The sequence below is a fragment of the Copidosoma floridanum genome, unplaced genomic scaffold (assembly GCF_036245765.1).
Source record: "Copidosoma floridanum isolate Cflo_tuat_1 unplaced genomic scaffold, Cflo_Japanese_pri ptg000030l, whole genome shotgun sequence".
NCBI lineage: Eukaryota > Metazoa > Arthropoda > Insecta > Hymenoptera > Encyrtidae > Copidosoma > Copidosoma floridanum.
In genome coordinates this window covers 1,608,169-1,634,496 of record NW_028321907.1, presented here as the reverse complement: position 1 = coordinate 1,634,496, position 26,328 = coordinate 1,608,169, and the positions used below count along the sequence as shown (strand labels likewise).

General features: G+C 35.5%; 3 protein-coding genes across 3 annotated transcripts; all 3 read left to right on the top strand.

Moving 5' to 3' along the window:
• The first annotated feature begins 229 nt into the window (after window positions 1-229).
• Window positions 230-4,676, top strand: Top3beta (DNA topoisomerase 3-beta). Its single transcript, XM_014355611.2, has 13 exons — window positions 230-417; window positions 671-813; window positions 879-1,070; window positions 1,152-1,319; window positions 1,397-1,525; window positions 1,609-1,727; window positions 1,800-2,000; window positions 2,071-2,275; window positions 2,341-2,523; window positions 2,589-2,798; window positions 2,867-3,309; window positions 3,391-3,655; window positions 3,764-4,676. Exons 1-13 carry the CDS (start codon window positions 327-329, stop codon window positions 3,968-3,970), a joined length of 2,556 nt encoding a protein of 851 aa, XP_014211097.1. The 5' UTR covers window positions 230-326; the 3' UTR covers window positions 3,971-4,676.
• Window positions 4,677-6,120: 1,444 nt separating this feature from the next.
• LOC149373410 (uncharacterized) lies at window positions 6,121-15,352 on the top strand. Its single transcript, XM_089596278.1, has 4 exons — window positions 6,121-6,189; window positions 14,454-14,831; window positions 14,921-15,271; window positions 15,335-15,352. Exons 1-4 carry the CDS (start codon window positions 6,160-6,162, stop codon window positions 15,350-15,352), a joined length of 777 nt encoding a protein of 258 aa, XP_089452404.1. The 5' UTR covers window positions 6,121-6,159.
• A 480-nt stretch (window positions 15,353-15,832) lies between these two features.
• LOC149373409 (uncharacterized) lies at window positions 15,833-25,980 on the top strand. Its single transcript, XM_089596273.1, has 11 exons — window positions 15,833-17,361; window positions 17,444-18,310; window positions 18,472-18,644; window positions 18,745-18,935; window positions 19,010-19,220; window positions 19,310-22,241; window positions 24,073-24,124; window positions 24,185-24,249; window positions 24,325-25,608; window positions 25,694-25,745; window positions 25,811-25,980. The coding sequence occupies exons 1-11, from the start codon at window positions 15,972-15,974 to the stop codon at window positions 25,956-25,958; spliced, it is 7,365 nt and encodes a 2,454-aa protein (XP_089452399.1). The 5' UTR covers window positions 15,833-15,971; the 3' UTR covers window positions 25,959-25,980.
• Window positions 25,981-26,328: the final 348 nt, after the last annotated feature.

Sequence of the window (26,328 nt, the reverse complement as noted above, 5' to 3'; positions counted from 1 at the left end):
TCATACATTTTTAAACATCAGGGTACTTGTGGTTTGATTTGAAAATTCTTTATAGGTATACGAGATTAGGTTTAGAAAAGTTTTACCATTTGTACCATTTTTGAAAAAAGTTTTCTACTTACTCCAGTTTATCGACCTCAAAGTCAAGTGACATAAAAACATATATACGTAAAACTCATACATACAGATATAGCCGCACATATATATAAGTGCAAAGTCGAGAGCCAAATGCCAATCGAGTGAACAACTATGTGACGTTAATAGAAAGTTTTACCTTAGTTTTTCTATTGAACCGTATTGTTTAGTGTTGAAAAAATTTCGTCAAAATGAAGACAGCATTTATGGTAGCCGAAAAACCATCTCTGGCCGCGTCTCTCGCCAATATTTTAAGCAATGGAAGATGCACCACTCGAAAAGGTAGGTTATGTTTTTCGGAGCCGTCTGCTACATTTACATTTGTTATGTACTTTTAAGTACTTAACAACAAAAACATAACAACACTCGCAAGTATCTCCCTCAGTTATTTTAACTTATCAAACAATTGAGTTAAAAAACTGGCTATTTAAAACTTGCACATGTGTATTAACTTTTTATGTGGGTTACTTTGTTTGATTGAATAAATATTGAGGATGATTATTTGATAAAGTATAGTTATTTACTTTTTTGCAAGGTTCAAATGGCTCGTGCTCTGTCCATGAGTGGATGGGTCAGTTCAGAGGTGAAAATGTTAATTTTAAAATGACCTCCGTTTGCGGGCACGTTATGAGCTTGGATTTCATTGGAAAATACAACAATTGGGACAAAGTTGATCCAGTAAGTTTTTAAAACAGTATCTGTTGTTTTGGTTTGACAGATGATAATGCTACCTTTGCTTGCAGGCAGAGCTCTTTACTTGTCCTACGGAAAAAAAAGAAGCAGTTCCAAAACTCAAAATACCCAATTTCCTTTTGAAAGAAGGTGGAAATTGTGATTATTTAATATTATGGTTGGATTGCGATAAGGAGGGTGAAAATATTTGTTTCGAGGTGATTCAAGCTGTTCAGCAGGGCAACAGGAGATTGAACCCAGATGTAAGGCATTTATATTGTAGTAAATTCAACATTAAATTTATCACACATGTGTCTGTATTCTATATTGAAAAATTTTTTCAGGACATCTGGAGAGCTAAGTTTTCTGCAATCACTGATAAAGACATTAAAGCTGCAATGGCTAATCTTGCCAAGCCGAATGAAAATGAGGCCAAAAGTGTTGATGCTAGGCAAGAGCTTGATCTGCGCATCGGATGTGCATTTACAAGATTCCAAACCAAGTTTTTTCAAGTAAGAGAATTTTTTTCAACTTGAGAAACCTGTTTATGATACAAGTTTTGATCAATACTCATATATGAAATCATTAGGGAAAATACGGCGATTTAGATGCTTCATTAATTTCCTATGGACCATGTCAAACTCCTACATTAGGATTTTGTGTTCAGAGGCATGACGAAATTCAAACGTTTAAACCAGACCCGTATTGGGTACTTCAGGTACTAACAACTAAAACTTGAAAACTTTTAATACTCGTATTTGTGTCAAACCGAAACCAACTACTTCGATAATTTTATTTCAGGTTACAGTCAAGTCCTCAGATGGATTGGACATAGTTTTAAGTTGGTCTAGAGTTAGATCCTTTGATAAAGAAGTAGCTAATATATTTCTCAGTATAGTAAAAGAATTCGATCAGGCAACGTAAGTTTATCATAACATGTCATGGATTATTCCTGAAAATGAATTTACTAAATTCGACATCTTTTTTTATAGGGTTTTAAGCATTCAAAGTACCGAAAAATCAAAGTCAAGACCCATAGCTTTGAATACTGTCGAGCTAATGCGAGTTGCTAGCTCTGGATTGGGTATGGGGCCACATCACGCTATGCAAATTGCGGAACGTCTTTACACTCAGGGATACATAAGTTATCCTCGAACTGAAACTACGTCCTACCCAGAAAACTTCGATTTACTGTATACTGCACATTTTTATAATCAAATTTTCTCGGTTAGGAAGATCGTAATAATTTCAAACTCATTCTAGATCGACCTTGAGGCAGCAGCAAAACAGCTCAGACTGGGGAGACGAAGTTAGAAAAGTTTTGAGTAATGGTATTAATAAACCGAAAAAAGGTCACGATGCTGGAGACCATCCTCCCATAACACCCATGAAATCAGCTAGCAGAAACGAATTGGATGGAGATTCTTGGAGGCTCTATGACTACATAACGAGGCACTTTATTGCGACTGTAAGTTTTTTACATACAAAATTGTTTTGTTTTAAGTTTGGTTCTAAATAAAATCCAATTTTTAGGTGTCACGAGACTGCAAGTACCTTAGCACCACCATTAGCATTGAAATTGGATCAGAAATATTTACAGTCACAGGACATTCATTAATTGACCCTGGATACACTAGTTTGTTAACTTGGCAAGCTTTGAGCAACAACGAATCGATTCCTAGATTCCAAATCGGCGAAAAAGTTAAAATCGTCGAAGTGAGTTTTGCCAATCTATTTTCTCGTCATACAGAATTCAAAATTTACATCCAAAATAATTTCAGGCGAAACTAAATGAGTGTTTCACCCAACCCCCGGACTACCTAACCGAATCAGAATTAATTACGCTTATGGAGAAACACGGTATTGGAACCGATGCGTCTATACCCGTTCACATAAACAACATCTGCATAAGAAATTACGTAAATGTAGCATCGGGCAGAAAACTCGTGCCTACGTCGCTCGGCATCGTTTTAGTTCACGGATACCAAAAAGTAAGCTTTAAAATCCTCAGTACTATTTTTCAAATCGAATAACTACTTTCCTATGTGCCTCCATTCAGATCGACCCAGAATTAGTTTTGCCAACAATGCGTTCTGCGGTGGAGGAACAATTGAATCTCATAGCAGTCGGTCGCGTCGATTTCCATCCAGTGTTGCAGCACACGGTCGAAATCTTCAAGCAAAAATTCCACTACTTTGTCCAAAGCATCGACGCAATGGACCAACTATTCGAGGTCTCCTTTTCCCCGCTCTCCGCGTCCGGAAAGTCACACTCAAGGTGCGGCAAATGTCGGCGCTACATGAAATACATACAGACCAAGCCATCCCGATTGCACTGCGCCCACTGCAACGAAACGTACAATCTGCCGCAGAACGGCAACATTCGCATTTATAAGGAACTCAAGTGCCCTTTGGACGATTTTGAACTGCTCTCCTGGTCTACGGGAACGCGTGGCAAAAGCTACACCTTCTGCCCATACTGCTTCAACAATCCACCGTTCAGGTAACATCCAAGCTAAATTTTTTTTTAAACTATTTACTTAAAAAAAAAAAAACGTTTTGATATTTACCTAATGAATTTCAGAGATATGAAAAAGGGTTCGACCGGCTGCAACGCTTGCACGCATCCTACCTGCCCGCACGGACTGAACTCGAATGGCCTGTCAAGTTGTTTGGAGTGCGACAGTGGCATCCTAGTGTTGGACCCTTCGGCCGCTCCGAAATGGAAACTCGTGTGTAACAAGTGCGACGTGATTATCCATCTGTTTGAAGGCGCGCATAAAGTCATGGTGTTGGCGGACGACGTTTGCGATTGCGGAGCTCAACTAGTCACTGTCGAGTACAAGCAGGTGAGTTTTTTTTTAACGTATAAAGAATTTTTAATTTTTAGAGAGCATTGTACGATTTTTAAAACCGTGAAACTACAATGACACCATGTATTCCCATTTGTTTCACAGGATAAGAGCAAACTGCCAAACGAAGAGACAGAGATGACAGGCTGCGTCTTTTGCACGCCGGCATTCACGAGTTTGGTGGAGAAGCATCGAGCTGTGGCTTCGAAACCAGTGGCCACTCGCGGCCGTGGACACGCCAAGAGCCGCAGCCGCGGCAAGCCGCGTCCCCCCAAGGATAAAATGGCGCAGCTGGCTGCCTACTTCGTCTAACGTCGTTTTCTTCTTATACTTGACAACTTTTCACAGACTGATCGTCATTTTTTTTTTTTATAGCTGCTTTTTGTAACTACGCATTTTTCTTTGTTTTTTCAACACAAGTGAATTGAGTGAAAAGCATGATGATCTTTGGTAAATAGTCAACATCGTTTTTTCCATCTGCGTTTGGAGCTCAGCGCTTTGCTTGTTCGCAAAAGTTGACCAACAATAGTAGGATAACTTTTTTTTATTTCTAGATGCTGGTACACGCCATTCAATAGATTTGCTTTCCAAAAGTTTTCGATTAAATCTTATTTTTGTATTAATTTTTTTTAATCGATATAGTAGGTGAATCGATGCTCGATAGAATTACCGAATTGCCAAACCCTTTTTATTTAGAATTGTATGATAAACACAACTCGTAATTGCACGAGATTAAAAATTTAATTTTTTCAATTTAATCAACTAATAACTGTAGCATAGAATAGAATACTCGCCGAGATTTAATTATCGCTCGCAATCGTGCATGTGTATGTACTTACAGAGTGAACAACAATGCATCTCAATCGAACGGAGAAAATATGCAAACCGCGAATCAAAATCAAAGTTGCGTCTCTTGCCGTGACGATTGGCATGGCTGTTGTAGATTTCGATGTTAACTCGTGCAGCTAACCTTTAAAGTAACGTATTTATATCATATACGCATACGTACGTGAATAAAGCAAGAATTTAGTAAGTGAAATCGATAATGAATTGAATTCAGTGGTAAAGTATAAAGTGTCCCAGCTTTCACTCCTTTTAATCAGAAAAAAAAGCACATCCTGTAACACTTGATGTGAGGGTGGCCGATTTTAGCCACGAAAAAGCTACGAGCAACATCATCATGTACCAAAGTAAAAAAAAATGGAGCAATCTTCCATGCGCATGTATAAGTCGTTTGTATGTGCATACATGTACACGTCCAAGATCTCACAAAAAAAGCAAAAACAAGAAAAAAACGGGAACAGGTGAGTAAAGATGTCTCATATGTGGTGCGCTATACCGTATCGTGTCGTTCATATGACCATCTCATTTTTCTTTGAAAGATGAATGTAAATTCGGCTAGCTTCTGCGGCCCCTTGCTCGCAGTTGTCTTTTTTTTTTTTTTTTTTCTTCCCCCACGCCGATTTGACAGAGTAACAGAGAGCGCCAGTAAATTAAAGGTATATATAGTTGACTTTCCGATCTGACGGTAATGTAGAGCGCAACTTACCGAAAATTACTTGCTCTGGTAACGATTGCGGAAAACACCTCATCACACGCATGATGCACGTAGTATATTATACCACGTGTGATTGTCTTCCCCTGTGTGATAATGATTTGACAACAAATAGATAGACGGACAGCTCAACATACCGCTATCTCTTTTGCACTTGGTATAACGCTCGCCGCTCTCGCCGCCCTCGCTGGTGAAGTATTTAAAAACAATAAAACATATTTAATAAAGTAATGCATTGGAAATACCTAACTGGAAAAATGTTGAAGAAAAGCTATGATTGAATGCATTTTATTTTTTTTTACTAAAAAAATATTATTCAGTAGTGTGCGCAAATATCACGTTGTATACTAAAATACTAAAGGAATTGGATACGTATACTTTTCGTCTTTACCGCCACTAATATGGTAGTCGAGCGTTGTGTAACAAATCCAGCTATTTGTTGTCACATCATTATCAACACATTATCAGGATAAGCTTTAATGATGTGACAGCAAATAGATGGACGACAAGTGTACAAATAGATGAACGACAACTTGTACACTTGTCGTCCATCTATTTGTTGTCAAGTCATTATCACACATTGTCAGAGTAAGCACAAGCACACATAATATAATAGTATATCGCGTGAAGTTGTGAAGAAAGTTATAGCATTCAGTTTTCATCAGCTTAAGTATAACGTTCGTTAGCAGTGTGATTCTACGTGGCAGTAAATCGTAATTGTTGAGTCGTGATCAAAGTTTAGAACTGTTTTTTTATTAACTAGTAAATTTGCCTTTTTTTTTATTAACACGTAAAATTTTTCAATAACATTTGCAAAACACGTTTGTGTAACTGTATTTCCGTCGCTTATTTCAAATTAGCCCTATTTGTACTAACGTTTGTACCCTCGAAACTTGTTTAAAAATATTGACATTGACAAGTTATAAGGTTTTTTTGTGGTATAGAAATGAATCAACTTATAGAAACCAGCTGCGAGGTAAGTCGACTTCCATTCAAATGTTCGAGCATATTCCGGAAAAAACCGGCCGCATGATTTTTAATTTGAGAAGTAAAAGAAAGAAGCATTTTCTATCAGTTTTGAGGTAAAGAAATATTTACATATTGCAAAATAGATTAATTTTCGAACGCAACTTTATGTAGCAGTAGCTACTAGCTAATACCATGATGTAAAAATACGCGATGCGGCGTTCCGACGTCTCATTTTCGTGCCGTTCTGCGCCTTCCATTGCGACGCCATATTTGAGGGAGACGTGGCAATATACTACAGCGGCGAAGAGCCTGTACAATGAAACGAAGCCGCTTAAGTTGAAACTAAAACTTATCCCATGCATCTCACCTCGAATTGAGATATATATATTTATATATTTGTACATATATACGTAAACTGATCATCGTTTACCTGTTTGTTCAGTTTTTTATGTGCAAATATTGCCGAATTGGGTGTTTGGTCACTATAATAACTGGAATGAAAGTATTGAAGCAAAAAATATACATTGTTTCACGAGTTTCTTGATGCTAATATATGTTTTATATTTTAAAAACTTTTGAAATCCGCAGACAGACATGGCGGCGCGGTGGAAGCCATGATGTAAGAAATATAATGTGTGGCGTTGCACATCCATTTTGATTCGCACCGCCATGTCTGTCTGCGAATTTCAATAGCTTTTAAAATATAAAGCGTATTAACATCAAGAAACTCCTGAAACAATATATATTTTTTATTTCAATATTTTCAATCCAGTTGTTTCAGTGACCAAACACCCAATTTGGCAATATTTGCACAGAAAAAACTAAATAAACAGGTAAACGATGATCAGTTTACGTATATATACACAAATATATAAATATATATATCTCAATTCGAGGTGAGATGCGTGCATGGGATAAGTTTTAGTTTCAACTTTAGTGGCTTCGTTTCATTGTACAGGCTCTTCGCCGCTGTAGTAGTCACATCTCCCTCCAATATGGCGTCGTGTTGAAAGGCGCAGAACGGCACGAAAATGAGACTTTGGAACGCCACACCTTATATTCTTACATCATCGTGGAAGCATTGATCAATCAAAATGGATGCGCAACGCCGCGCGGGCCGCACCTTGTATTTTTACATCGTGGCTAATACCATGTGTTTTTATATATATATACATGTGCTTACACTGACATCGAATAGAAAGATGTTAAAGGAAATGGATGGTTGTGTTCGCAATTTTGGATCCATAATGGGTCCATTTGGTATAAAGTACTGGATGATGACATCACATGAATACGTGAAACGCATATACCCGTTACATCTATATATGTGTTTATAGTAACATCGAATAGAAAGATGTTAAAGGAAATGGATGATTGTGTTCTCAGTTTTGGATACATATTGGTTCCATTTGGTATAAAGCACCGCTGCACTGGACAGTGGTGGGTTTCCGACGCAACTCGGAGGTTAATTCTGACTCAGACTTGTTAAGATTGATTTAAAGTTAGATGAGAAAAGTTTATAATCAGATGTTAAACGAACGACGAATAGTTGTCTTTTATTTCGAAGTCATGATTAATCTCACTTAAGTCAGGCCTCATATTTATTTTAAAAAAAAAATGCATGATACTTCTTCTTTCGTCAATTAATTGCATTGATAAAAGTTGATTATACAAATATCACCACATATCGCTTTAATATCTCCGATTAGTTCACAATAGTTTTACTCGTTTAACCATACCGTTCTATGGATAACTTATTGCACTTACAATAAATAATTTATCCTACTAATTTTTTTAGGAACGAAAGGATTGACAGACAGTCGACAAGGAAAGAACTTAAATTTTTTCCGGACTGTCCTTAAACACTTGTATACACTAAATTATTTTCCAGTTAAAATTTACTTGTTTGTTTGTTTTATTTATATCTGAACAATAATTATATCAATAGAACTATCTTGTAGACACATACTCACCTATGAATATATCTGTACTTGGTTTGGTTCTCAACTTCGAATTCAAAATCTTGTGATAGGATTCAAGTTTATTATTGGTTCTATCTACCATATTAAATATGCTAAATACTTCCGGAGTAACTTTAACCATCCATTCATTTCGAAAGTAAACATCCCAAAATCTTTTCCATTTGGCTAATTTCTTCTGATCATTTTTAAAACTTTTTTTTAAAAGTTTTCTTATTATTTTAAATGCTTTTTCAGCTTTATCAGCTGGAAAAAGTGGTATTAACAAAATTTTCTTCATAATTTCATAGCCAATATTATTGTTCTCCTTATTATTTTGTCTCAAATATATCCTATATTTTTTTGAGTTAGCTTTTCGTATTACAGCCTAAAATAAAAATATGCTAAATTTCAATAGTTTAACTTGCATATATGTAAAATTCATGAAAAATAGTGATCAGGAATTAAAAAATTTTAAAATTATATAAGACGTAATCGATTTTTTTTTACAATATTTATTACACTGGACATGATTGGTAGGTTAAAACTTATTTATAATAATATATTACTTGGCAGTTTAAACATTAAAGAGTTAAAAACTTATTAATAATTAAAAATTAATTACGACTATTAAAAAGATTTAGGAATTTAATGTATCTATGCAATTTAACACTTGAAACTGTAAAAATGATAAGTTATGAGTTTTGTCAATTTTTTATTTGCTTACAACTTCTACTACCGATCTAGTTATGAATGGTTAAAAACAGCATCAACAAGTTTCGAATGGCTTAGAGCTTTTTTCCAACCAATTATAACATTTGTTAATGCGTGAGTGCAAGAGAAATGGTATACATTCAAAACATAAATAATGTATATAAATTATTTAATTATGATTGATGATTAAATTTTTTTTTTTTTTTTTTTATGTGTGAGGATATCGTTGTTACACGGATGCTATTAGGCATTGTGTGATTATTTTTTAATTTCTTTTTTAACTTGGCATTTTTCAATGTTTTTTGATATTATAAATCTAATTATTTTTCACAAGGCTCATGATGTCGTTAGTCAGAATGCGTGATTTTTCCAAATATCGAACGATATATATACTACATTTTTGCGCTTTATAAATGTATGGTCATATTTTTTAACCTACTAAGTTTCTTTCTCTATGTTAGCAAGCCTGTAATAGGGCACTTTCCAAAGATATTTGCCGAGAAAGACGTAAAAATTGGCTTCATGGTTATAAATGACAGACGGTATCAGAATACCAACGCTGATGTACGTAAATGGGTCATTCTTTTAAAAACCGAGCACTTTTTGAGCAACACATCTCAGAATTGGCTGAATTTTTTTTTCCAGACTCTACTTTTAGCAAAAAACATAAAAGTTCGAGGTTTTTTTTTTTACGTATTTTAGATAATATAAGCGGTCGAAAATTCGATGAAAGCGAGTTTTTAACTTGAAGACTAATTTTCAAAAATTCATAATTCCGGTTCTATTGGAGCTGAAGATTTAATTTTTTTTTTATTATAAATTACTATGTTAACTTAATATTCAACATTATGAAAAAAAGAGTATTAATAATATTTATTTATAATGTGAAACTAGACAACTTTAAACCCATTCGGTAATTTTTTCAACAGATTCTTATGTTGAATAATTGAACAATAATGCATTTTCGGTAGTAAAGAGAGAAGAGCCATTTTTGGGTGAGGTAACAGAAATTTTAAAATAAAATATGATTGGAAGATTGCTCTGCCCTGTGAGAGCAATAAATCTTTTCTAACAGAATTTTTTTTTCAACGTAAATCTTTCAATACAAATATATACATACGATTTGCGAACGCGTCCATAGATAATTATATAGATTTAAGGTGGCTCATCATGCTTGTCCTATCCATTTGTGTGACATTATAGACTATCACACTTGAAAATATTGAGTAGCAGGCTCAATATATATACCTACATAGATACGAATCCGCTTGTTTACGTACTGAGGTTAGCCCCGAGTTTCGAACTTTCTTAGAAAAAAGATTAATCAAACAACCTGCTCCTAGTTTTTTTGTAACATATGGCTCGACTTTTAGCCAAAAAAAGCTAAAAATTTGGGTGAAATAATAAAAATGCCTTATAAGACTAACTCTAGAATTTAAAATTTGAATGCATTTTTTTGACTTTGGTCGGCAACATGCTTTGAAATTCAAATAGTAGATCCGTTGAGTAATACTTTACCATGAATTTTAATTTAGGTGCAATAGCTGCTCAACTTTCATAAAGGTAATAATTCACCTCAAGAATTAACATAATAAAATATGGTGATAAAAAATAGCTTCTTTACCAAATTATATTTCTTGCTCATAATGGTTACTCATAATTTGGTGCACTCCATTAATATTTGGACTCGTCTTAAATGTAGCGTCTACAAATATACTATTTTCTTCATTAAACTTATTCAAAAAATCCTTGTCATAGAGAATAACGTGGTATCCATGAGATGAAGAGTTTAACAACTCTGCAGAGAGGGAAGTTTTATAGCCTTTTTTATCAATAAACTTTAAGAGCAATGGATTTTCCTGCATCTGCTTGCCGAATTCTTTAATTGAATCGTAGCGCTTGCAAATAGATGTATGTTTCACTTTATGTTGGGCTCGCTGCATAGTTATATGAACATTTTCATAAGCAAAGTATTTGTCTAATCCATCGAGCCTATGAAGTATTAGATTTATAAATAATTAAACAAATAAATCAATATGTGTCTGTGTGTCTGTCTATGCAAATGTATATGGGTCATTAAACAAAAATTGATAAATACGAATTGATAGATGCGATACTTTCACGCCCTAGTTGAGATTTTTTAACTTAAACATTAAGAATTTTAAATTATTTTTTTCAAGTTGTTTGTCATAACTACGGATAAACATGTGTGTACACTAATGTACATGGGACTTTTTGCGTAAAATATCATATGCTATATAGTTTTAATGTTCAATAAACTAAACATTATTTAAATTAAATACTTTAGATAATGACAGTTTTTTTCAAACATCATATGATATGATACAGTATTGCAAATACCATGATATCTCATTTGCTGCTCTTATTTTAATACCATGATTTACAAAATAAATGCATACCTCCATTTTCTTTATAATTCTCATACCAAACGATCTAGCTAAGGAACTAAAAAGAAAAAATTAAAAAAGCTTTCATTTTGTTTTGTAAACATCTAAAAAGTTCAGCATTAAAATTTATGACTTCTCGAGTATAGTTAGCTTGATACATTTATCGACTGATAACGGTATTTTGTACTTGGAAATATTGGCGGTAATTCTGTCTGTGAAAATTTTTTCCATGACCCAATACTTATTCTATAAAGTATATATACTCACCCCGATAGCATTGTGATAGCACGACCGCGACTGTGGAGCACGGCCTGGAGCACACGTGAAAGAACCGTGATGTCCACCTGTCGTAATTTCTGAGCGCACACTGCAAGCATGGTGTGGAAAGTGCATGTCATGCTATCAGACTGCATGCATTGTGTGTATACCAGGGCTGTTGCATACGCTCATGCAAGGTGGTATGCATGCAGTGCCCATTACCCCTAACCTCTTCTATATACTTTTATCATTATTTTAATTTATAATAATAAGAATGTTATTACAAACAATTTATTTATTTTTATTTTAATGATTTTAAATTTATTTTAAGTGCCCCTCGATAATGGATACTTGGATAAGGTTTGTGTTTGGAGATAAAAAGTCGACGTTATTCTCTATGGGTAGTAAGACGTCATTGGCAGTGATACCGCAGAAGTTTGCCATTTGTAGAGGAGTTTTTGTGAGCTAAAGTCGAGCTGTGATGCTGTGTATTAGGAGTGAGGTTTTAGGTGGGAAATGTTGTGGACGTGAATTTTGATTGTCCATTTGGGCAAATAAGGGCGTCTTTATGTTGTTGTTTTAATTGGGTTAGCTTTCGAGAAGTTGTAAAAGGAGGCCTGGTGGGTGAGCTGCTTTTCTTTGGGCGTGTTAATATCTTTTTAGGAGTATTCGAAGCGTTGGAGCACTTTTGCTGTGAAGTTCATCAGTTGCTTTGATAAGATCTTGCATATTGTCTCCCCCTCCTCTAGTCCAGGGAAATCGGAGAATCTTGGTCTCTTGTTTCTGCTATTTAGGTCATTGTAATCATGTCAGGCTTCTTCGACTGTAACAGATTTTTTAATTACGTATGTTAATAGTATGCCTTGCTTGTAATTCTGTTAGTGTTTTTTCTTCTCTTAGTTTTTTCGGTAGGATCGTGATAGTTTTACCTTCTAAAAGTTACACTGGTGCAAAACCGGTAACTGTATGTTCTGTTTAATTGCATTTCTTTACGCATTCATGTGCTATGGTTGTCCATGGCCGCTTTCCTTGTTTTTCATTTATCTTACACCTTATTTTATTTTTTTTTACCCAGTTTACCTCGATAGTTCTTAGGCCAAGTCGCCGGGGCCACCCGCTCACCACCTATGTGTAGGGATGTATTGCCGCACCCATTTTCCAACCCTTTTACTGATGTTACACCTAATCCATGGGCACAGTGTGAGTATCTTCGGTGAGACACCTTGCCAGTTAATCTGACACTCTTTGCACCAACGTTGCATCGGGTCTACTCGCCACTGTGTAGCCTTTCCCCGGGGAGGACTCCATATTTCAGGACGTTCACTCCTCACCAGTGAAGCCGGCGAACTCTGCCGAAGCATCGGATCCAGGTTATTTAGCATCCCCGGAGAAGTCTCATGTTTCAGGAACCACTCCTCGTCGGTTAGGCCGGCGATCCCTGCCTGGTGCATCGGATCCGCTAATCCCCAGCAAGCCAGGGAAAACTCTAGAGGGAATCTAACGTGGAGAAACATTTGCAGTCTCTTGTTTTTATTATTAGATCTTGAATCAATGGGAATGCTTGCGATTGAGGTATAACTATTTTATTTAGTTCTCGAAAGTCCATACATAATCTAGATTTTTTTCCATCGTCTGTTTAAATGCTAAAGTTACTGAGGCAGCAAAAGGATTAAGATTCTCCTATTAACTAGTATTTTAATAATATTGAGATTTGTTTTTTTATTTCCTTTTTATCTTCAATCGTGCACCTATATAAGGACTTTTACTGCAATATTTATCTACAGTAATAACTCTATGCGAGCTTCGTGTTCTTTAACTGAGCCAACATCATATTTATCTTTTGCAAAAATTGATTTATATTTATCTTGTGAATTCATAAATTTTAGTTTTTTGATGGAAGTTTAGAGCATGTAGTAAGATTTCAAACTTATTTGTGTCTATGTTTTTATTAAAATTTATTTTTTTAGTATAAATACATTCAGAATTTTTTTCTTTTTCCTTCTTTCATAATATTTGTAAATTTTCATTTTGGATTAATTTAAATTTTTTCATCATATTTAATCCGATTAAGAAATCAAACTTGATTTCCTCACTTTCTACTACGAACATATCAAATTGACTTTTCTATATAATAAATTTTTACTCTTATATTTATCATTCCATTCGCTTTCGTTGCACCATTAATCGCCATCAAACTAGCTTTTTCTGTTTTAAGTTTATCATTTTCGTTTTTTAATTTTATCAATTTATAATTTATTAAGGATACATTTGATCCTGAATCATAAATCCCGATTACTTCTACTGAATTGTTTATAAGTAATTTGATGTTAATCAATGGTGGAACTACAAGTTTTTTTGAGCTGCGCATCATTTAATTCGACTTCTAACTGAGAGTTGTTTATTAAATTAATTTTATTCTTTTCCTCTTTATCATCGTCAGCTGAAATTTCTTTTGATTTAAACCAACAATTTGATTCGAGAGTGAAATCGAGTGCCTTTATTTAATTTTTCGCATATTTTATATGTACTGTAAAATTTCTTTTTTTCTGAAGTTTTCTTTCTAACTGAATATTAATTTTTATGGATTTCTCTGTAAAGGTCCTCGACTTCTTTTAAACTTTCTCTATTGTTTTGTTGTTACCATACGCATCAAACCAAAACCCCATAAGCAATTCCAAGTGGAATTCCAAATGTATTATAAGTGTGTTTATAGGTGGAGTTACAAATACACAACGTTGCATCCGAAAATTGATTAACTAATTTATTTATTTTGCAATTATGTAAATATTTCCTCACTTCAAGCCTTATAGGGAATGCTGATACAACACAACTTCTCTCTTTTACTTGAAACCTTTATAAAGTTAAAAATCGTACGGCCAGATAGTAAACCTGAGCCCGAGTAGGTCCTTAATATCATTCAACCTTTCTCGTAGATTCGCAAAACTATAAGCCTTAAGCTACCTTTATGGGAGTCGTCGGATTTTCAAGTTCCGGATGAGACTGTACAAAACAACTCCTGGAATGAGCCACGCTCCGAACAAAGATCAGGTGGCTTTTTAAACAGCGACTGCAGCTATGCCTGGATAAGCTGCGACAAAAGTTTATTTGTAGTGAATGTCACGTCTGGTGAGTACGTAACATCATGGACCTTCACATATAAGATAACCACTGTGTCAGCCTTTCCTGCTCGTCCAGGATGTTTGCCCTTACTTCTTGTCGGGCTTGATAGCAATGCTATTAGAATTCAAGATTCCGTTGGGCAATTGTGTGTTTTTGATTGTTGCATTTCCAAAATTTTATGTACTATTCTAGTGAGTATTATTTGTTTTTAGTGCCATGTACTAGTTTTATCTCATAGTAGATGGTTTTAGCTTTAATGAGATACTAATTATTTTTAAAGGTACCAGCTGGTGTTGAACAGGCGTGTGTGATGTACGGTGGGGCCGACTGGGAAAATTTTAATGAAGAAAATCGAGACTTAGTTTTACCAGAAAATAGTGGATTAATCTTTGTATCACTCAGAAACTTCCAGCACTTGATAGTTGATCTTAATAGAGATTCATGGTCTAAGTCATCTTACAGTGATAAGCCTATTGTAGCCCGTTTAGAATTTGTTAATTCTTCACCTGCAGTACAACCTCCAAAAAGTAATGAAGTAGAACCTTCAGAAAGTAATGAGCTAGAACCTTCAACAAGTAATGAAGTAGAATTATTCTTTTCAGCATACAATTTGATAAGTAAAGGTAAATTTGTAACTATTTTTCTCGCACATAACTGTATTGGTGATTGACAAAATGAAATGTTGTGATTTTAGAAACTGAACATTATATGAAGTTCAATAGAAAAGAATTTGAGGCTACTGCACTGTTCAACGAAAAACTATGCACTGTCTTGCAGTGCTCTTCCAAAATTGGCTGTTTGATCAGTGGTTGCTTAGGTCGTATTATGATCTGGGAGTTTAATGGATTTCTCACATGGGTGAGTCCAATTTTGGATAAGTACGCATTTATCACTCATGCAGTACTTCTTGAACCCACCGACGACCCCAAGCCCTTTTGTTTTTTATGGGCCGCTTATCAGGTAAACATCTTTTTTTTCTCCTTCAATTATGTAACTCGATATTCACAAATCAATTTTAAAATACATGTTTTTAGGGTAGTACACCAGATTCAGTAACAGTGCTACGCATGTATATGTTAAATTTTAAAAACAAGATACACGATGAATTTGGTGAAAACCCCACTTTGTATTTTAATTTGAAGCCAGACCCTAGTCTTAGATTCGAGATCGAATTAGAAAAAAATGAAAAAGTCCACAGTCTCGTTATAATTGAACGAGTCAATCGCGACGCGTCGGATTTACGGTCCCGCCGAGGCGAGGAGTCTCTATTACTCATCGGGACTCGAAAGAGATCCCTACTTTTTGATTTGAATCGATGGTATGAAGAACAAATGCCATCTACAGTTGCTGGATGCCGAAACCCCAACAACATTTTGGCTTGTTACAACACACGACAAGAGAAACATTCACGAGACGAAATATTATGTTGTTCTTACAAGCCTAAGACGTTGCAAGAGTTTGCAAAAAAATTTCCACACTCCCCAGAGGAAATTTTTTGCCCTAGTTCTTTGAGGTTGGAGTGGATCGATTTATCGGAGAAAAATTTAGTGTTCTGGCTCACCCGAGGGGTGCAGTCAGAGCTACTACGAGAGATCACCACAGCTGGACCCATTGTACTAATCATGCCTAATGAAATCTACCGCAGGTGTCTCCTTGCAGGCCTTATACCTTTTGATTATGTCATCCCAGATTATAGTGTAAAAGTAGAACAAAAAGTAGCTCGAGAAATGCTGCTGTCGTTATGCCTAGATCAACGGTGTGCCAATTTCTTACTGCGCTGTGCCATAGAGTGGTCAGATGGTAGTGCAGAGTATCTATACTTAAAGTTTCTGAGGTGGAGTATCCAACGTGGATCTGAAATCAAGTTGATGGCCGATAGTTTGTGCAAGCCGTTGTTTGATCAGTCGGGTGTCAATATGGACGAGTCTGAGTTGAAAACGTTACATAACTGTGTTCAGCAACTCGAATGTTTGAAGACCGTTATATCAAAATTACCCAATACTGAAATCGATTTAACTAAACATAAAAGGGCCCTTAAAAAAATATCAGCCTATTTTCAAGTTGTGTTGTGGTTTTATGATGTCGGTCTGTTGCCGGAAATGCAAAACATCGACGAAAGCGATGACGTGCAAATTTCAGCGCTTACGAAAATTCAGTATCCAAGAAATAAGCTTGTAGAGTCTTACAAGAAAAAAAGACGAGACGCTTGTACGAAGGACAATAAGGAAAATGATGTTTTATTCATTGATCAATTGATTGCCAGAAATTGTTCACCACTCAAAGTGCAATGGAAAGAAGAGTCAGACAGTGAGTGTCCTAATCAAGATGGTCTTTATCCTCCTCCATCGCTGCAATCTTTGCTTAGGAGTTTTTTAACTGACTGCTATTGCGAAGAAAAAAGTGACGAAGAGGAGGATAAAGATGGTCAATTACCTGAAACGTACACTAAACACTGCATCATCTTCTACTTGCTCATGGACCTGTGCATGATTCTCAAAGACTCAAATTCAGCAGTCGATCAACTTATGAAGTATCCCGCAGCTTTTAAGTTGAGTCCTAGTATTATTGAACTCATCCTAGCTTTTTGGCTTCTGGATCACGAGGATTACGATGGCTTTTTCAACATCATGACAAGCCAAATTGTTTCCAGCAATGACATCGAAGACTGGCAGCATGAACTCGCTATAAATTCACTTTTAAAAAACAATCAACACAAATTAGGTACGTTTTCAAAATTTAAAAATATGTAACATACATTCGCAAACTGTCAATTAATTTTTTTTCATCATTTCTTTTTTAACAGCTCTAAATTATCTGCTCATTATTAAACCACCAGTGATATCGTCCGATCATCGGCGCATAATGATCGATCTGGCGGTGGAACAGGGTCATCTACTGTTAGCATTCCATGCACGACCGCCATCGGATTGCGGACCGTTACTCACGAGTTTCTTCCGCTCATGTGAAAAACATGGAAAGCTCAGAAAAATTTTGCAACTTCCCTTAAACCCGGAAGAAGAGAAAGCCTTTGACAATTATCTCAAAGAAAATTATAATGACAAAACTAGATTGATCCACTACTTGCTGACGAACCGCCACGTAGAAGCCAGCCACATTTTTTCTGTAAAAAAAAACTTTAACCCACATCAATCAATTGATAAGGAAATAAACTTTAACTCAACCGCTTGGAATTTACTAAATTTGGTTCACAAAAATGTACCCGAAATCTCAAAACGTTTTGCAAACAGCTGGAGAAAAAATACCTCGAAATTGGCCAAGGGACGACGATTTTCACCATATCCCATTATAAGTAACAACAATGAGTCACGTAGATTTCACCATAAACCAATGTCTCAATCTTGGGACATTGATGGTGATGTTTACAACTTGGCAGTAGAAAAGACACTTGAGACGTGTCGCAAGCCCGATCGAGATGGGCTTGGACCATTAAATTATACGCCTTTTCTAACTGCGCCATGCGCAACAATAAATGCTCAACCAAAATTTGTTACTCAAATAAATAACAAGAGTGATACACATTATGTTGTATACCCAAAACGGAAGATCTTCACGAGAAAGACGGCTTTAAAAATGGTAATTGAGCCTGATGATGAAATAGTCAAAAAGCGGCGAAAACTTAACAACCAATCCAGGGACTCAACATTGAATGGTTGTATACTTTATCTACACACACACATACACACACACACACACACACACACACACACACACACATATATATATATATATATATATATATATATATATATATATATTTGTGAACCTCGTTTTATTATAATTTTAATGTATTCGTTCAATTGCTTGTTTTAGATTTGGATCAATCGGGATCATCTGACTGTAGGCTTAGCATGACTAAAATATGTAGCACACCATTTGTGCAACGGAAAGAGAATGAAAAAATAAACAACTTGGATACTCAAACGCCGCAATCAATCCTCAGAATTCAGTGCAAGTCTCGTGCGCCTAGTTACGATTTTACTGAGGTGAGCTAAATGTATAAGGTCAAAAAATATGTAAAAGGATTTATAAGGCCGCATATGTATATACAATGATTCAATAAATTAACTTATAAATTAATTAAAGGATAATGTGAACGATGAAGCAGATACCCCAAAAAAACATTTGGTAGCTAGTGGTTTTAAGTCATTACGACGAATCCATTTTAACATGGACAGATTGAGCGAAAGTGATGATTCGAACTCATTTGCTAATGATGAAAATCGTAACAAAGAGGAAACTATGGGTGATATTCAAAGTATTAGTGAAGAATCCCAGTAAGTTATTAACAACTATATAAACATCTATATAAAATAAACTCATTTTTACGGAGTATATAAAAAATTTTCAGGCTAGAAGAAACTTGCTGTATTCCAAAGTTGACTAAAAAGTCATTTAGAGACAAAACAATTTTAACGGACTCGAGTATGGTCGACTTCGCTGAATCTCGGCCGGGACCAAGTTTACAAATGAGTAATAGTAATCACTCTCATGAATGTAGTGAAGAATCGTCCAACAAAAGTGATTTGTGTAGCGAATCAACCACAAACGTGTCTGAACAGGTACCTTAACATACTTGCAATCTCAATCCAGACAATAACTTTCAATTACTAATTTTTTTTTTTTTTTTTTTTTTTTTTTTTTTTTGTAGGAAACTTCTAAAGTGGATATAAAAATGTCGCCCGCTTTACTAACTCGTAAATCCAAATCTTTTTATATATCTTCGATTCTTTCTTCTGATACGAGCATGGAAACTTCACAATTAAAAGTACTATCTACGTTGCACAATGTTGAACATGATAAAAGTGAAAGTGAAAAATCAGTAGAACACTCTGAAGAAGATACACAAGTTAACACGAAGTTTACTGAAAATGAGTTTGATGAAGAATGTTTTTTAGATATGGATCAAGAAGAAGAAGAAAAATATCAAGAAGATTATAATGTAGAGGGTGGTCTACAGGAGGACTATGAAAAACTGAGTTCTTCAAATACATTCTTCAATACGGATGCACACAAAGACAATCAGCAGCTAGAAAATTTGGAAAAAGAGCTGGATGACAGCGAAGAGAATTTCGATGAAGAATCGTTTTACAGTTTTTCAAGTTCCTTCACTGAGAAAGATGAAAATAAAGACAATCGCGCTCAGCTGAGAGATAGCCTGGTGATAATCCACAGCGAAGAACAACAAACAGATCATTCTTTTAATGAAAAGTGCTTAACTGAAAATTTGAGTCCAGTTAAAGTAAACGACAGTATTGGTTTTAGTCACACAAAACCAACTTTTATTAATAGCCAGGGTATCGCTGGCTTTCAAGAATATGAAATAACCGACGATGAGTCGAAAGATGGGCAAGAAAGTGTGTCCCAGTTTATTGTAGAAATGATGCCAAAAACTGGAGTAGCACAGAAAGATGATCTTGTCCTGAGTTTTTTGAATTCTCATACTTTTGGTGAAGGAACGATACAAGCCGAAAACTTACAATCGAGATCAAGCATAGAAGAATCCGGACAGCACCAAAGCATTAAAGAAGAATATGCAAACCCATTAAGAAATTACTTATATAAATTCGTATCGGAGGAACTAGAGATGTTACCCGAATCTAATGTAAGTAGAACACATCAGGCCATTTTGGAACCACCGAAAAAAGCGTCTCCTCGACCTCCAATTAGGAGCATCTCAACAAGCTTTGATTCTAAGGCTTGGGAGGAAAAGTCCGAAAATATTACAGACCGAAAAAAACAAAGTACATCATTGCCAGAGGAAATGGAAAAAATATTGGAACATGCAAAAAAAACATCCGTTCCAGTTAAAATGAACGACAGTATTGGTTATAGTCACCCAAAACCAACTTTTATTAATAGCCAGGGTATCGCTGGCTTTCAAGAATACGAAATAACCGACGATGAGTCGAAAGATGGGCAAGAAAGTGAGTCCCAGTTTATTGTAGAAATGATGCCAGAAACTGGAGTAGCACGAAAAGATGATCTTGTCCTGAGTTTTTTTAATTCTAATACTTCTGGCGAAGGAACGATACAAGCCGAAAACGTACGATCGAGATCAAGGATAGAAGAATCCAGTCAGCACCAAAGCATTGAAGAAGAATTTGCAAACCTATTAGGAAATTACTTATATAAATTCGTATCGGAGGAACTAGAGATGTTACCCGAATCTAATGTAAGTAGAACACATCAGGCCATTTTGGAACCACCGAAAAAAGCGTCTCCTCGACCTCCAATTAGGAGCATCTCAACAAGCTTTGATTCTAAGGCTTGGGAGGAAAAGTCCGAAAATATTACAGACCGAAAAAAACAAAGTACATTATTGCCAGAGGAAATGGAAAAAATATCGGAACATGTAAAAAAAACATCCGATGTTCCAAACATATTCATCGAAAAAGTCTCATCATCGTCTGATGTCGAAGAACCTGAGGAAGATAGCAACATGTTGGCTTTACCAAACAACTCACTTATAGAGCCGACGGATGATTGTAAGGAAGAGTATTTTAGCAAATCCACTCTTACAAAACGAACTCGAGGACGACCCAAAAAAGTAATTAAATTATCAGAGTCATCAAAATCAACTACAACAATACGCACGAGGAGAGCTGGATCTTCTACCAAGGATGTAGCCCCTACAGTGAAACCCACTAGGAAAACTAGAGCTGCATCTGTTGCTAAAGAAAATGTTGATTTGAAAACTGACGAAATGGCTGAAGAACAACAAGTATCTACAGTGCGGTCGTCGAGAGCATCTAAATTTAAAAAAAATACTTCGATAGTTGCTGACAAACGCTCAAAGGCTGGATGGATATCCAAGGATGACGAACAAATCACATCTACTGAATCGGTACCTGCCAACGATGATCTGCCAATGTCTCACACTCGAAGTAAAATAGCTGAGTCCGTAGACAATGATAAAAAAGGATTGTCAAAAATAAGATCAACCAGAGCCAGGACCGTATCGAAAAATGAACAAGAATCAACCACCACGAGAAAAAAAAGAGCAGGTGCCGTAGTCCAGGAAAATGATCAGGCTACACCCACAGCGAAAGAAGATAATAAACGATGTTTGAGGAAGACGCGAGCCTCATCACTGGCAAAGGAAACCAGTAACAATATCACCAATTTGAGTAACCCACCAGCCAGGGCAGAAATTATACGAGCAATCCAGACTACGAGACCTTCCAGTTCAGAGCCCACAATTCGCAGGCGTAAGTGCTCTGTCCAGTCAGAACCGGGAGACATCGAAAAAATTTTAATTGACACAAGAACTGTAAAGTCAAAGAGTAAAGCGGAAAAAAGGAATACGACTGGTCGAGGTCGCAGAGCGACTAGCGTCGATTCAATCGTGAGTGTGCCTGAAGGTAGGCGTGTAATACGCAGTTTACTCACTAAAACGATCATAAAGGAAGTCATCCCCGAAGAGCCAATATCCATGAAACAAACAAGAAAGAGAAAATATGATTCTTCTGTTACTGGTAATGAAGCTAAGAAAGTACGTGATAAACTCGAGCATACTGATAGTAAAGACTATAGATTTTCGTTACCCAAAACAGTTGAAGATGTTCCGGTTATCTCTGAAGGTTTGTGATCAAAAAAGACATATTTACCGTCACATTTAAGGTAGTTGTTTCCCAATGTATAGGTTAATCGTATGTATAAATATACAATAATAAGGTTATGTTCAACTATCATCCCGTATTTGTTTTCGTTATGTTAACCCACAAATGACGCATCTAGCGCATTTTTGGTAGATCTAAAACATGACAGGTATCAGTTTAAATGTAGCTCGGTAAAATAATACACATGACTCATTTAATTGGTTTTATTGATATGGGAGGCTTGTTCGTTACCCCCTATGAACTTGATATCGCCATAACTCAGAGGAAAAATGATAAACGATTGGATTGTACATGTAGTGTAAGGCTGAGCAAGTGTAAGTATATGTAATAGGTGAACTTGTATATTTAACAAAGTACATTTAGAGGTTATTAAAATGAAAGCAAACAATAAGAAAAATTTCCTATGACATCTTTACCAACATAGTCACGAGAAGTTATCGATTGATAATGCAATTTCCACTGACATAGCACCAAAATGGGGGAAAAAAGCTAAACATAATGTGAAAAATGTATACGAGCATTTCGGTATTCGGTACACTGCAATAAAAATATTGCTTCTTCGGTGTAAATTTACTGATTGTTTATTTTCTGCATGTCGTCTGCTTGGCACGATTGTGATTACGATTTCCCTGGCACCACTTAATTCTAAACTTCAAAATAGTGTCAGGTTTTAGTTCTACTGAAATATGCTAAATGCGGTACTTATGGGTTAACATGACGAATTTAAAATATCAGAGAGAAATGTGAATACCTCTCCGTACGTAGGTACATAAACATATGCATCTACCTATTTGTAACTTGTGCTCATGTGACAATGTGGTGTTGCTCCTTACGTGATACTCTTGGTTATACTGTAAAAACTATCAATATTATAAATACTGCGACGGACATTGAAAATAAAAAGACCTACTCTGGACTTGATATATTAACAATAAGAATAGTAAATTTACTACAGTAATTATAATGCCTGCCATGATGGAGTATTTTACTTTTGCAAGATACTTAATACTCAAACAACAAATAGTGTGAACACGACTGTTATTTCTATTAACGAATTTTTAGACGAATATAAAGAAATAATTTATGCATGTTTATTTTCTGTATTGAAGTTGTAAATAATCGTTTCGTAAATATAAAATCCTACATAAACTTTATAGTCAACATGGTAATGTTACTACGAGATTTATAAAACTGAACAATACAAGTAGTAAATTTATTATGATGAACTTAGTAAAGTTACTATGACGGGCGTTGGGAATAAAAAGACCTACGTACAACGTAGTACAATTGCAATGGTTGGTATCTACTACTCTTTAGTTGGTATTTTGACTATTTCGACTGTAATTTTATGAACAATGTGGTACATATACACAAGACTTTTTTTACAGTGTATCTTCCAAAATCAAACGAAGAGCACTATTTTGATTACTATTACTTTAAAACTATGTGGTAAAAAATTCTCAAAAAAATGTATGTGTTTCTTTACTGCCTAAGATAGTTTTCAGTAGTTTTTCAATTATTTATAAATAGGCGGTAAGTTACAATTTTTTAAATAATGTGACTATGTAGTGTTTGTACCATTGCTCTAATATTAAAAGAGTGATTTTTTGACGAGGATATTGTAATAACGACGTGGTTAATCGGTCTCAAATTTTTTATACATATTTCTCGACGCTTAGATTAGTTTTGCTGAAAATTTCGTACCTTTTTAAATACTTTTGATTTAGGAAACAACTAGCTTAAGTAACTGAAAATCGAATTTTGAGAGAATGAACGCAAATTTTATTTTCAGATGTTTGTCAAACGACCACTTTCAAATTTGCACATCCAACTGGATTACAGAAGTAAGTTCCTTCAAGTAAAAAAAAAAATTTCAATGTATTAAATTTGTATGAATTTTTCAGATTTCTTACGCCAATTCGCTTCGATGGGGATGAGATAATGAGTGTCTTGGAACTAGATCATACTGGTAATGTAGAAAACCCCGTGGGAACAACTTCACGGCAACCTCAAACCTATTTTATAATGCCTTCAATATTTACAGACCGAATAAACCAAAGTACGTCATTGCCAGAGGAAATGGAAAAAATATCGGAACATGTAAAAAAAACATCCGATGTGCCAAACATATTCATCGAAAAAGTCTCATCATCGTCTGATGTTGAAGAACCTGAGGAAGATAGCAACATGTTGACTTTACCAAACAACCCACTTATGGAGCCGACAGATGATTGTGAGGAAGAGTATTTTAGCAAATCCACTCTTACAAAACGAACTCGAGGACGACCCAAAAAAGTAATTAAATTATCAGAGTCATCAAAATCAACTACAACAATACGCACGAGGAGAGCTGGATCTTCTACCAAAGATGTAGCCCCTACAGTGAAACCCACTAGGAAAACTAGAGCTGCATCTGTTGCTAAAGAAAATGTTGATTTGAAAACTGACGAAATGGCTGAAGAACAACAAGTATCTACAGTGCGGTCGTCGAGAGCATCTAAATTTAAAAAAAATACTTCGATAGTTGCTGACAAACGCTCAAAGGCCGGATGGATATCCAAGGATGACGAACAAATCACATCTACTGAATTGGTACCTGCCAACGATGATCTGCCAATGTCTCACACTCGAAGTAGAATAGCTGAGTCCGTAGACAATGATAAAAAAGGATTGTCAAAAATAAGACCAACCAGAGCCAGGACCGTATTGAAAAATGAACAAGAATCAACCACCACTAGAAAAAAAAGAGCAGGTGCCGTAGTCCAGGAAAATAATCAGGCTACACCCACAGCGAAAGAAGATAATAAACGATGTTTGAGGAAGACGCGAGCCTCATCACTGGCAAAGGAAACCAGTATCAATATCACCAATTTGAGTAACCCACCAGCCAGGGCAGAAATTATACGAGCAATCCAGACTACGAGACCTTCCAGTTCAGAGCCCACAATTCGCAGGCGTAAGTGCTCTGTCCAGTCAGAACCGGGAGACATCGAAAAAATTTTAATTGACACAAGATCTGTAAAGTCAAAGAGTAAAGCGGAAAAAAGGAATACGACAGGTCGAGGTCGCAGAGCGACTAGCGTCGATTCAATCGTGAGTGTGCCTGAAGATAGGCGTGTAATACGCAGTTTACTCACTAAAACGATCATCAAGGAAGTCATCCCCGAAGAGCCAATATCCATGAAACAAACAAGAAAGAGAAAATATGCTTCTTCTGTTACTGGTAATAAAGCTAAGAAAGTACGTGATCAACTCGAGCATACTGAAAGTAAAGACTATGGATTTTCGTTACCCGAAACAGTTGAAGATGTTCCGGTTATCTCTGAAGGTTTGTGATCAAAAAAGATATATTTACCGCAACATTTAAAGTGAATAAGAATCGAATTTTGAGAAAATGAAACTTTTATTTTCAGATGTTTGTCAAACGACCACTTTCAAATTTGCACATCCGACTGGATTACAGAAGTAAATTCCTTGAAGTAAAAAAAAAAAAGAATGTTCGATGTGTAAAATTCATATGGATTTTACAGATTTCTAACGCCCATTCGCATCGATGGGGTTGAAACAACGAGTATCTTGGAGGTAGTTGATACTGGCAATGTAAAAAAACCTTGGGCCAAAATTCAACCGCGAAGCTGTTTTATAATGCCTAAAAAAGCGAAAAACAAAGAACAATGATGTGTCAATTAAATGTTTTTCATTTAATCTGTTGATATTTTGTTGTTTTTCGTTTTTTTTTTTATTTTTTTCCAAACGAAAAAGCAGATTGTAATATACTTTTGTAAATAATTGATTAATACATCATCATAGTTTTATAAAGGTTTGAGTCTAGTAATTTTTAAGCAAGTCCTAAATTTCCTTTCATACATACCTCATAGATCATATCAAGCAAACAAAACATGTTAAGATCATGGAATTTAATACATATCAATCAATTGTCGTCACATGTTAAATAAATTTTTTTGACACTCAACATTCAAAGCCACTGATAATACCAGTACTTTACTTTTTTCAGGCCACAAAATACGATATTTAGTATTATTGGAAT

Bases quoted from the DNA above. Each gene is read 5' to 3' on its own strand.
- LOC149373409 (XM_089596273.1), top strand. From the start codon at position 15,972: ATGCCATCTACAGTTGCTGGATGCCGAAACCCCAACAACATTTTGGCT. The intron at 17,362-17,443 runs GTACGTTTTCAA...CTTTTTTAACAG, and splicing joins AAACAATCAACACAAATTAG to CTCTAAATTATCTGCTCATT. The intron at 19,221-19,309 runs GTACCTTAACAT...TTTTTTTTGTAG, and splicing joins CCACAAACGTGTCTGAACAG to GAAACTTCTAAAGTGGATAT.
- LOC149373410 (XM_089596278.1), top strand. From the start codon at position 6,160: ATGAATCAACTTATAGAAACCAGCTGCGAG. The intron at 6,190-14,453 runs GTAAGTCGACTT...CCTTTCTCGTAG, and splicing joins TTATAGAAACCAGCTGCGAG to ATTCGCAAAACTATAAGCCT. The intron at 14,832-14,920 runs GTGAGTATTATT...TTATTTTTAAAG, and splicing joins AAATTTTATGTACTATTCTA to GTACCAGCTGGTGTTGAACA.
- Top3beta (XM_014355611.2), top strand. From the start codon at position 327: ATGAAGACAGCATTTATGGTAGCCGAAAAACCATCTCTGGCCGCGTCT. The intron at 814-878 runs GTAAGTTTTTAA...CTTTGCTTGCAG, and splicing joins ATTGGGACAAAGTTGATCCA to GCAGAGCTCTTTACTTGTCC. The intron at 3,310-3,390 runs GTAACATCCAAG...AATGAATTTCAG, and splicing joins TTCAACAATCCACCGTTCAG to AGATATGAAAAAGGGTTCGA.